This window comes from Pipistrellus kuhlii, unplaced genomic scaffold (assembly GCF_014108245.1).
Source record: "Pipistrellus kuhlii isolate mPipKuh1 unplaced genomic scaffold, mPipKuh1.p scaffold_m20_p_47, whole genome shotgun sequence".
Lineage (NCBI taxonomy): Eukaryota > Metazoa > Chordata > Mammalia > Chiroptera > Vespertilionidae > Pipistrellus > Pipistrellus kuhlii.
In genome coordinates, this window is record NW_023425548.1 from 1,528,631 (window position 1) to 1,539,914 (window position 11,284).

The window sequence follows — 11,284 nt, forward strand, 5'->3', positions numbered from 1 at the left end:
ATCCCCAGCCCCTCCCTCATTCTCCTCCTGACCGTTTCCCTAGACCTAAAATCACTTTGGCAGAAGACACTTTTAATCACATTTTCTTATTTTAAAAAAATACAGCCACAAGCTCTCCATCCATCTCGCCTTGCCCTCCTGGGGCTGAGGCAGAAAGGGGAACACGTGGCAGCCCAAGGCTAGGTGCTGTTGCCCTGCTCTTGCTCGAACAGGGCCATGGCGAGCTGGGCCCGGCCGGCCAGCCCCTCCAGGTTGCTCAGGCGGCAGCGGTGATAGAGTTCCTCGCTGAGCCGAGGGCTGCAGTCCCGCAGGGAGTACTTCTGCACCAGCCCTGGCTCCACGGCTCGGAAGAGGTGGAGCCCTGAGAACCGGAGGAACACATCCATCACCTCCAGCCCCTCCAGGGCTTCCTCCTCTTCCTGGCCTGCCAGTTCAGCGGCCAGCCGGGCGCGGGCAGCCAGGTAGTCGGCGTTGTAGAAGCAGCCCTCCGCGGAAGCGTGGCGGTCAAACCGGCCTCCTCCAGGAGCCCCCCGGGCAGGGTCAGCACCTGGAGGGGATGGGGGGTCGGGGCCGGCCCCCGGGGGAGACCTCTGTGGTGCCAGGGCGGGATGGAACTCCTGGAAATGGATGGGGAAGAAGGCCTGCCAGCCAGAGATGGCGTTCATGCGGCAGCGGTTGAGCACTTCGGGTCCGGGCCGGGTCCACACGGTGGTGAGGAAGAACAGCGTGTCCACCGGGTGCTTCTTGGACACCACGTCCATGAGCCGTACCTGGGAAGGGGCCTCCGCCCGCACGGCGAGCCAGGCCAGCCTCGTCCCAGGGAACCGTCGCTCCAACTCGGCCACTGCAGCCTTCACCCCGAGAAACGGGTCCGGGGCCCCCCGGCCACCTTCCTGTGGCCCGTAGACCAGCAGGAGGGTGAGCAACACATGCTCTCGTGGCTCCAGAACGCTGGCCGCGAAGGCCTCGAGGAAAGCAGGGGCCAAAGCAGCCTCTGCCAGCAGGAGCGGCAGCACCAGCTGCACACGGGTGGCCTCCGTGACGTAGGGCATGGGCAGGATTTCCACTCGACTCAGCGGCCGCAGCAGGCTGACCCTGCGGGCCAGAGCCCGCCGGTGCCCGCGCTGCGTCACGGCCTCCAGCAGCAGGTCCAGGGTGTACTCCATGCCCCGCGCCGGGTCGAAGCGCCGGTAGCCATTGAGCAGCCGCTGCTTCTGGAATCGCAGCAGGGGCTGATAGCGCCGATTCAGCTGCTCCAGAGCCGTCTCCACAGCGTCGCCCACGTCCGCCCGACTAGCCCCTTGCAGGGGGCACTTGGGCGCCCCATCCGCACAAGAGAAGATGTGCTGCTCTGTGAAGTAGTCCCAGCCCAGTACCTCAAATCGAGAGCGCGGAGTGAACGGGGCGGGGAGCCCCACCGGCCAGCTCAGCCCCGCCTCCCCCTCCGGGGTCAGCGCGGTCAGGTTCCGGATCTGAGCCTAGGGCAGGAGGGACACACAGTCAAGCAGGGAGCTAGGTAGTCCTCAGGCCCTGACCCGTCCTGGGCTCTGAGCTCTGTCCTGACACTTAGTGGGGTGCCCCTTGGCTAATCACTCAATTCCCTGTACCGTACGTTCTCCCTCTATAAACGCAGTAGGCATATGAATTACACCCCTGTACACAAATGCAGTAGGTGAGGAGGTGGTGGTGGGGTGTGCTTTGGCAGACAGACTTTAAAGCATCATGACATACAAAGCTCAACTGCTCCCTCTCCAAAACCCCATGAACTCCCATCCTCCTGAGAACACACCTCCTGGCAACCCCACAGTAAACTAGAATATTCTTCAAACTCCTGGTTTTTAAGGACAAGGATAGAAGTCAGGGGACTTCGGGGTGGTGGCCTCCTTGGTAGAGAAGCGCTATTGGAGTGGCACACTGTTCCGAGCCCTGACCCTCACAGTTCACCATCAAACCCTTCTAATCCGGGTTGTTCCAGGAGCTCATCTGATGACTGGCCTGGACCCAAGGGCCCCTTCTCTCTCGAGCTGATTTAAACTTAGGTACGGTTAGCCCTAGCTGGTTTGGCTCCATGAATAGAGCATCCGCCTGCAGACTAAAGGATCCTGGGTTTAATTTCAGTCAGGGGCATGTACCTCGTTTGCAGGCCGATTCATGGCCCTGGACGGGGCATATGCGGGAGGCAACCAATGGATGTGTCTGTCTCTCTCACATCGATGTTTTTCTCTCTCTCCCCCCCTCCCTTCCACTCTCTCAAAAATCAATGGAAAAATATCCTTGGGTGAGGATAAAAATAAAATGTAGGTGTGATCAGCTTCTTCCTATCCCACCAGCCTCCCCCTCAGCTGCCACTCACTCCAACCGGCCCGGCTCACCTGCAGTTGCTCTATTTCGCTGTACGTCTGCTCCAGCTCCAGGGTGCTGAAGCGCTTGTGGAGCCGGTACATGAGGGTCCCCTCTGACACAGGGTGCACTGCAAAGGCACTCAGGAAAGCCGAGCTTCCCTCCTTCTCGGGGTCTCTGTTTTTGGCCAGTTCAAATGAGCGATACTGCTGCCCCTAGACGGACCAGACAGACCAATCAATGCCACACTCGGAGGGCTGCCCGTCTCAATCCGCCCTGACCAAACCCGGCGTTCACCCATGACTGCAAGGACCAAGTGGGGGCCTTACTCTCACTGCTAAATTTTGGGAAAAAGCATGTTCAGTAGGCAACTAAAGGTAGTCTCTTCCCCAGAGAGCCCCCATTTCTCCAGGGAATGACCACCACGAGCCAGCGAGTGCTCCTAAGATGCCGGTCCCAGAGACAGGGCAGCTCCCAGGGCTAGAACAGGGATTACCTCTCTTCTCCGAAACAGTAGCCATCTCTAGAACATTCCCAGATTGTTCACGACTGTGCGTGTGTCAGGGAAGGGGATGGAGGGGCAGATGGAGGACTGATGAGGAGGGGGCAGATGGATGGAGGAATGAGGAGGAGGGGGGCAGATGGATGGAGGGCTGATGAGGAGGGGGCACCTTTCTATCTTCTCACAAGGTCCCTGAGAAGATGCCACTTTGGACAGCCCCCAGGCCTGAGACCGCCTGAGGTCAGCAGGCAGCCAGAGGCACACTCCGTATCTGTAAAGGGCAAACCAGAGGCTGCCGTGTGCTGCTGGGAAGGAGCAGCATCACCAGCCCGGAGACCAGTCCCTGCCACCGCTAAGCCATCAGGGACCCGAGCTGACTGGAAAGGGCTGTCACCTGGTGCTGCGAGACACAGCCGATACCCAGAGAGTCGATGAGGCAGCGGCCAAGCCACTCATCAGGACGGGCACTGAGAATGTCCCCTCGGCAGCCGTCCAGATGTGGCCGCAATCGAAGTAGGAGACTCCGAGACAACAGGTAGCCAAAGCCCCCGTGGCAGTACCGGGCCTGCTCGCCAGCACCGATGAACTCCTCCGCCCGGCCCAAGTACAGGTCGTGGTTGATGCTGAGGTGGCCAGTGAGGGCTGCCAGGCGGGGGGCCTGCACATACGTGTCATCCTGCATGATGAAGAACCAGTCGTAGTCGGCCCCAAAGTGTGTGTGCAGATGGCGCAGGGTCTCTGACATGAGCCAGGCCGGCCGCTCGTCCCCATGAGATACCACCTGCATCCCTGCTGGAACCCGGGCCCCTCGCTGTCCAGTGTAGTACAGTAACCGAGGGAAGTGGTGGGCCACTGTGCGGTTCACAGCCACAGCCAAAGTGGACAGCGTGGCCCGAGAAGTCAGAACAGCCACCAGCAACCGCTCCCGAGAGCCCAGCTCTGTCTGGATGTACCGAGTCCTGTGGAGAGACCAGTGTGTCAAGGGTCAACTCCCTCATCTCAGGAACCCAGCCTGTAGAGCACACACATCCCTCTAGAAATGAGATAGTTAGAGGTGAGAAAAGAGAAGCAACAGACCTCCTCATCAGTATTAATTAGCTCCAGGAGTAATCACCCCCTGAATAGCTGACATTGGGGAGAGGGGGTACTAATGATGGGTTAGATGAAGTAGATGCAATTCCTACCCTATTTAAGAACATCTAGCACTAATGCAACTCCAACGGGTGAGACTTTCTTAGACTGAGGAAGAGGGGAAAAATTGGAACAAACCACAATGGTAAGAATTGCTCCACGGAGCCCAACACAGATTACCACCGAAGGCAGAGGCAAAGCCTTGGACAGCCCTAAAGTGGGGTCAGGGGACTATGCACGCAATCAGCTCTCACCTCAGCACCTTCTTGTAAGGCTTGTTGGGATCCCTATAGTAGGGGACAATCCGTGGTTTGAACTCTTCATCACTTTGGTCAAGCCCAATTCTTGAGTCGGGATTCTGCAGGCCTCCTGGTTCCCCCACAGCCTCTACACAGGGATCTTCTCCCTCACCCTGGATCCAGGAAACCCGCAAGAGGCTCAGGCTGCATCCCAGAGACAGCCCCAGGATGAGGGGCAGTGCTGGTCGCAGAAGAGCCAACAGGGAGCTCAGTCGCATGGTGGTAGGCCCTGCTGTGCGCATGCTCCAGAGGACACAGCCTCAAGGAGCACTCGGTGGGTTGACGGGTGCCAGGCCACTGGTAGGCATGCAGTTTAACCAGGGAACCTGGGGTCTGTGCGTTCAGCAGCAGAACAAGGTGTGTTTGCATCGAGGCCCAGCATCCCCAGTAAGCTGGACTGTCCCGTCTTCACAATCCTGTCTGGCTGGTCTCTTTTATCAAAGTGCCAGATCTAACCCTCAGTCCAAACGGTAATAAATATTAGAATCAAGTTCACCTGCTAATGGCTTATGGTCTGTCTTCCAGTAGAAAAGGGAGGCAACAAAACTCCCTCCTGCCAAACTTAACCCAAAAAGGACCACACACATCTGCAGACTAAGTCAAGAGCCAGCAGCAACTGATAAAGAAGGGGTCAGGGGAAAGCTCATGCTTCATCAGAACAGGACCCACCCTAAGGAGCTGCCTCCCTACCCTTCCTCAGAGTGCCTGGCCCGGTTCTTCACTTTATGAAAGGGATCAGGGCCTCTTTCTACTCCACTCCTGAGAGCCAAGGAAACACAGGGCTGGAGTGACCTCCTTCCAGTCAGGAGCGGTCAAGAGCCACTGGCAGGGCACAGGAAGCTCTGTCCACCCAAATGAGGGGCAGACAGCGAGAGCCAGCCCCCAGCTCTCAGAAAAGCACAGTGGCTGACGGAGCCATTTTGTAGCACCTCCTTCCCCAACCCCGATGCTCAGAGGCTGGTGCTGCCCATCTCCCTCTTCAGGAGGACAGGAGGCAAGTGACAGTAACCGAGGCGGTGTTAGAGCTCCTTGCTGTCCGGTTTTACCAAGGCCCCAGGTACCCAAACCAAACCGAGGCCGAGGAGAAGCAGCTGGAAGCCACGCAGGGGGTCTGGAAGGCAGGCTGAGGCTCGCTGGCCGCGGATGCTCCCTCTGCGATCACGGACCCATTCTAGTCCTGGAAAGAAGGCTCAAAGCGACTTTTAGCTGTTAAGGCTCCAAACAGAAATAAAACCGGCTGCGCCACGGAGCTGTCGAGGGGCGGGGGACTGAGAGGAGGGCAAAGCCCCCGTGCTCGGGCTTCCGCGGGGCCACAGGCCCGCCTGCGGCTGCGGGCGGATGAACAGGGCACTCGGAGGCCGAAGCCGGAGGCCCGGCAGCAGGGCCCGGGGCGGAGGGGAGCGCCGTCCCGGGGAGCGGGGCGAGGGCGTGGGGCGGGAGCGGCGCCGTCGCCGGGGGCGGTGGGGGAAGGGCGGGAAGGAGGAACAGACCCCAGGTCCCGCCGAGGCGCCGGCTCCGCCGCAGCAGCTGCCACCTCACAGCCCGGCCCCTCCTTCCCCTTCCGCTCGCTGTCAGTCCCGTCTCTATGGTGACCGCATCCGGCCGCTCGCTCCGCCCTGCCCTCTCTATGGTAGCCAGGCCTCCCCGGGACCGCGTGCCGCGGCTCCGGGACTGTGTCCGCGCGGCCAGCCGCCGCCCCTCACGGACCAGCGTGCATCCAGGGCTGCTCCTCCGAGTGGCCCTCAGCGCCCCAAACCTTCAACCTCCCTCCCATCTGCCCTGGAAAATAGTACACACACACACACACACCCCCGCGATCAGTTTCCGCCCCCAGCACTCCCGCGGGCTGCGGAGCTCCGCGCTCGGCCCGGGCAGACCTGTCAGTGTTCGCCCACGAGGGCGCAGGCCGCGGTCTGGGCACTGAGTCACCGGCGCCGGACGGGGTGGGCGTGGTGCCCTCCCTCGGGAAGCTGAGCGCTGCCACTGAACGCACACCCACCGGCAAATATAAACTTAGGCAGAAATCCGAACTGTCACATTCCCATGGGAAAACATGACAGGAAGAATTAGACTGGGAATTTGGTAATGCTGAGAATCCAAAGTTTCAGTAAGTTACCCAAACAAAATATGAGTTTCCAGGTAAAAGGCAGAGTCCAGGAAGAGGGAAGAGGTTGGCTGAGAAGGACTGGGGAGGCCAGGGCAGCTAGGGCCTGGAGAGAGGGGAAAGCAGCCAGGGGAGGTGGAGCGGGCAGGCCTCTGAACACCACGGAGGGCTCCCAACCTGGAAGTGATCAGGAGCAACTTTGTTGCCAAATGTTTGAGAAGAGCCAAGAATGTTAGCTGTCTTGCACGTGGTAAGATAGTAACACACAAGTAACAATTGTCTGTCCGGGAGCTTTCCAATGTCCTACTGGCCCAGCCGGTGTGGCTCCGTGTGGCTCGGTGGCTGAGCGTTGACCAGGAAGTCACTGTTCCAACTCGGTCAGGGCAGGTGCTGCGGTTTTAGACTCCATCCCCAGTTGAGGGCGGGCAGGAGGTAGCCAATCAGTGATTCTCTCAGCATTGATGTTTGCATCTCTGTTTCCTTCTTTCTTCCTCTCTCTGAAATTAATAAAAAGTTACTAAGAAAAATATGTTTCTTTTGAAAACTTGTTTCTATTAAACATTCGTGTAAGTGAAAACACTGGTCATAATAATTAATCCTTGAACCTGTATTTTACATATGGAGATGAAGTAAATTTTCAGGTTTGTGATAGTGCTGAGTTGGCAAGGAATTTAATTATCATGTAAATGGAAGGAAGATTGTACTTTGTTTTGTTCAGGAATTTATTGAGTTACCATAACGGGTAGCAGTGTCACTCATGGTGTTCTGTCTGCATTTGTACTGTCATATTCAAGATAATCCTAAGTATAGATAGAAGCATCATGAAATAACGTCGTTTATTAGAGAAGATTTTTTCTTTCTTCTGTTAGGGTTAAGACACCATCTATTTTTTTAAATTTATGTGTGTAGTTAGGTTATATCATCTACAAACTTTATCTCAAAACAGTAAAGGGAGTGTAATTTAAAAAAATATTTGCTATTAAAAGGAACACCAGAGCTGATAGAGTTAAGAGCCATCATTCTAGGAAGCATATAAGCTAGAACCCACCATGACTGTTATCCTTTGCTGCATTTTGATCTTATCCTCAGACCACAACTTGATCGCCACTCAGCAACTTGCTCATAAAAGGTGGTAAATGACTTGTTAGGAGAAACTCTAGAAAGCAGAGTAGGGACACTTTCCTGGACATGGGAAGATAATATGTTCCAGGTAAGCATTGTCCAATGGAAATATAATCTGAGCCACAAATGTAAGCCATATATGTAATTAAATTTTTTATATATTTTATTATAGTATTAAATATATCCAAAATATTATTTCATATAAATATATATATATGTGATAAAGACATATATATATATATATATATATATATATATATATATATATGATAGAAACATCAATGATAGGAGAGAATCATTGATCAGCTGCCTCCTGTACAATCACCTACTGGGATGGAGCCTGAAACCCAGGCATGTGCCCTGACTGGGAATCGAACTGTGACCTCCTGGTTCATAGATTGAGGTGATGCTCAACCACTGAGCATCACCTCATGTTGACTTCATGGATCACGCAGGCTGGGCTCCAAAATATTATTTTAACATATAACCAATATAAAAATTGACATATTTTATATTACCCCCTATGTGCAATCTTTGAAATTGAATGCATATTTGATACAGCTTATCTCAATTCAGACTAGTCACGTTTCAAGTTCACATTCAAGTGCTCCATAGCCACATGTGGCTAGAAGCTACCACATTGAAAGCACAGTTCCAGACCCTTCTCATTAAGTTCCAAGTAATTCTGGATAAGACGTTTCCTTTCTTGGGCCTTGTTTCTTCATATTTAAATGACGAGTCCAGACTAAATGTCCTTGCTTCCAGCACTGACCTTCTCTCTCTCCATTTCCCCATTTCCTCTCCCCTCTTTGCCAGATCTGCTCCCTGAAAGATATGTAAACCCCAGGTGAGAATGGCAGAATTTCTAAGTGGCCAACAAGTTTTCTAAGCCACTCATGCTGTGCTGAAGGAAGACTGTGAAGCAACTGTTGATTCAAGGGAAATCCTGGAGATGATTACTTGCTGTATGTAGGTGGCTTCTTATAGCCTTTCTCTTGCTATCCTGAGCCATTTCACAGAGCTGGAATTCTGGAACCAGAAAATTCCAGACTTAAATCCTGCTACTGTTTCCTACCAGCAGTGATATTTTATTAACTTTGTTTCCAATACGTAAAATGACAATACCCACCTCAGGGTTGTTGGGGGAGATTAAATGGAATTGCATAGATGAAAGGGCATAATAGATGTTAGTTCTCTGTAACCTGTAGCCTGCCCGCAAACCACACATTTTAATGAGGCTGGGAAAGGAAGGCATATTTTAGGTGTTCGGAAGAGCGGTTTTCTGTGATCTACAACATATATAACTTCTTTGATTCACAAAGAAAGGCTTTGCACTCAGCTATTGTCTAAATTCTTTACCTAAAACAATGCTTCTGTCCAGAGTAGATGCTTACTATTTGTCAAATGTATTAAATAAAATAAATATTCAGCCGAAACCGGTTTGGCTCAGTGGATAGAGTGTCAGTCTGCGGACTGAAAGGTCCCAGGTTCGATTCCTGTCAAGGGCATGTACATTGGTTGCAGGCACATCCCTGGTAGAGGGTGTGCAGGAGGCAGCTGGTCAATGATTCTCTTTCATCAATGTTTCTAGCTATCTATCCCTCTCCCTTCCTCTCTGTGAAAAATCAATAAAAAATATATTTAAAAAAATATTCAGTGTATACTTAGGCAAGGATTTTACTAGTAGCAGAAAAGGCAAAAGGAAGCCTGTTCTGGCTAAGTAATTAGCCAATTAACAGTAATTAAATTCTAATCCTGCCCTAGCCAGTAATTAGAGCCTTGGCTCTCGACTGAAGAGTCTCAGGTTCAATTCCAGGCAGGGGCATGCCTATACCCGAGTTGCAGGCTCGATTCCCCCAACCCAGTCTGGGCATGTGTGGGAGGCAACCAATCGATATGTCTTTCTCACCTCAATGTTTCTCTTTCTCTGCCTCACTCTCTAAAAATATCAATGGTGTTCATATTTTTTGTCTATGTTTTGTTTTTTTATTGATATGTAAGAGGTCTTTATATAGTATTGACACAAGTCCTGTTTCATAGATGTGATTTCCAAATATTTTCTCCCAGCTTGTGGTTTCTTTTCATTCTGGTAACAGTAGCTTTTGAATTGCATAACATTTCAATATTGATGAGATCCAATTTTTCAGTTTGTTCTTTTATGGGTTGTGGTTTTAGTATAATATTTAAGAAATATTTACTTTACCCAAGTTTATAAAGGCTTTTTCCCATATTCATGTTTTTATAATTTAAAATTTTACATTTAGAACTATCCTCTGTTTTGAATTAAATTTTGTATAGGGTGTGAGGTATGAACCTAAGTTCCTCCCTCCTTCCCTTTTTAAATGGGTCGCCTATTTTTTGAAAGTTGCCTTTGCCCCATTGCCTCAAACCAGCTGTCCATGTCTGTGTGGGCCCAGCACTAGATTCTGTTTTGTTGCATTGATCTATTTGTCTATTTTGATGCCATTCACACATTGCCTTAATTGAAGCCATGTAATGTCAGTCATCCTACTTTGTTTTTTGCCAAAATTGTTTAGGCCATTCTAGGTCTTTTGCATTTCCATGTGAATATTAGAATCAATTTGTCAATTTCTACTAAACACATCCTAAGATTTTTTTATTGAGATTGTATTGAGTCTGTAGATCAATTTTGGAATAACTGATACTGTAATTATATAGTCTTTTGACTCATGAACATTTTAAATGTATTCATTTAGGTCTTAATTTCTTTTAGCAGTTTTATAATGTTTACTGTTTAGATATCTTACACCTTTTCTCAGATTCATGTCTAAATATTTCATATTTTGGATGCTCTAATAAATAGTAAATCTTTAATTAAAAAAATCAATGGGAAAAATATCCTTAGGTGAGAATTAACCAAAACACAAAACAAAAAAAACACTCTAATCCAGTGGTTCTCAACCTTTCTAAATGCCGAGACCCTTTAATACAGTTCCTCATGTTGTGGTGACCCCCAACCATAAAATTGTTTTCATTGCTACTTCATAAGTATAATTTTGCTACTGTTATGAATTGTAATGTAAATATCTGTGTTTTCCGATGGTCTTAGGTGACCCTGCTAGCGGTTCTCAAGCAGGGTTGAGAGCTCCCTAGTTAGAGAATGACTTGTCACCATTGCAACTCCAGCCTCTAGCTCTGAGCCTAACATACAGTGGGCACTTAATTGGTGGAGGGTAATCTAGAAAAAGTTACTTTCAAAGGCATCAATGTGAAATAGGTGGATTACTTGAAATACGAGCAGTTAGATTCTATTGGAGAATCAAGTTTGGGTGGCGGAGCGAGTTCATTTTTAAAATCTTCACAGGGAGTAACAACTTCCTTTGCTTCCTTCAGGCTGTGTCACCGATGGTGTGGCACTGCTGGTCAGAAGCCTGGGGAGGTTAACAGGCATTACAAAACGTCTGCTTTGCATTTGAAGCTACAAATTTGGCATTTACATCGCAGGCGATGAGAAATCTGTGAGGCTCGCAGGAAAAGTAACGGACCGATGAAAAAGATATACTCAGAAAGAGGGTCTTCCCACCAAACTTTGCATGATTTCGATTGATATCCAACAATTCTGGAGTTGGTAGGCTAAGGCGGCAAGTTTTAGGAACAACGATCGGCACCTTCTACAAGTTTGGTTAACGCTGGATTAGCCTCTTAAACCTGGGTTTCAAGAAACGGGGACGCTTTCCTTTCATGCGGGACGGCTTTCTGTTCACGACCGCCTCTCTCTTCCTCCTTTTCCCTCCTCTGCTTAGCCCATTGTTTCGACCCGATTCC

The 11,284-nt window shown here is 50.8% G+C and overlaps 1 protein-coding gene across 3 annotated transcripts; it reads right to left on the minus strand.

Annotated features, from left to right (window-relative positions):
* Positions 1–55: 55 nt before the first annotated feature.
* Positions 56–5,949, minus strand: CHPF2 (chondroitin polymerizing factor 2). 3 transcript variants are annotated; one of them, XM_036412697.2, is made up of 4 exons: positions 4,228–5,941; positions 3,237–3,801; positions 2,373–2,555; positions 56–1,478 (listed from the first exon to the last, which is right to left on the minus strand). In XM_036412697.2, exons 1-4 carry the CDS (start codon positions 4,512–4,514, stop codon positions 180–182), a joined length of 2,334 nt encoding a protein of 777 aa, XP_036268590.1. In that variant the 5' UTR covers positions 4,515–5,941; the 3' UTR covers positions 56–179. The 3 variants fall into 3 exon arrangements, with proteins under 3 accessions (XP_036268590.1, XP_036268593.1, XP_036268592.1); XM_036412700.2 differs by having other exon boundaries at positions 3,237–3,875; positions 4,228–4,369; XM_036412699.2 differs by lacking the exon at positions 2,373–2,555 and having other exon boundaries at positions 4,228–5,949.
* Positions 5,950–11,284: the final 5,335 nt, after the last annotated feature.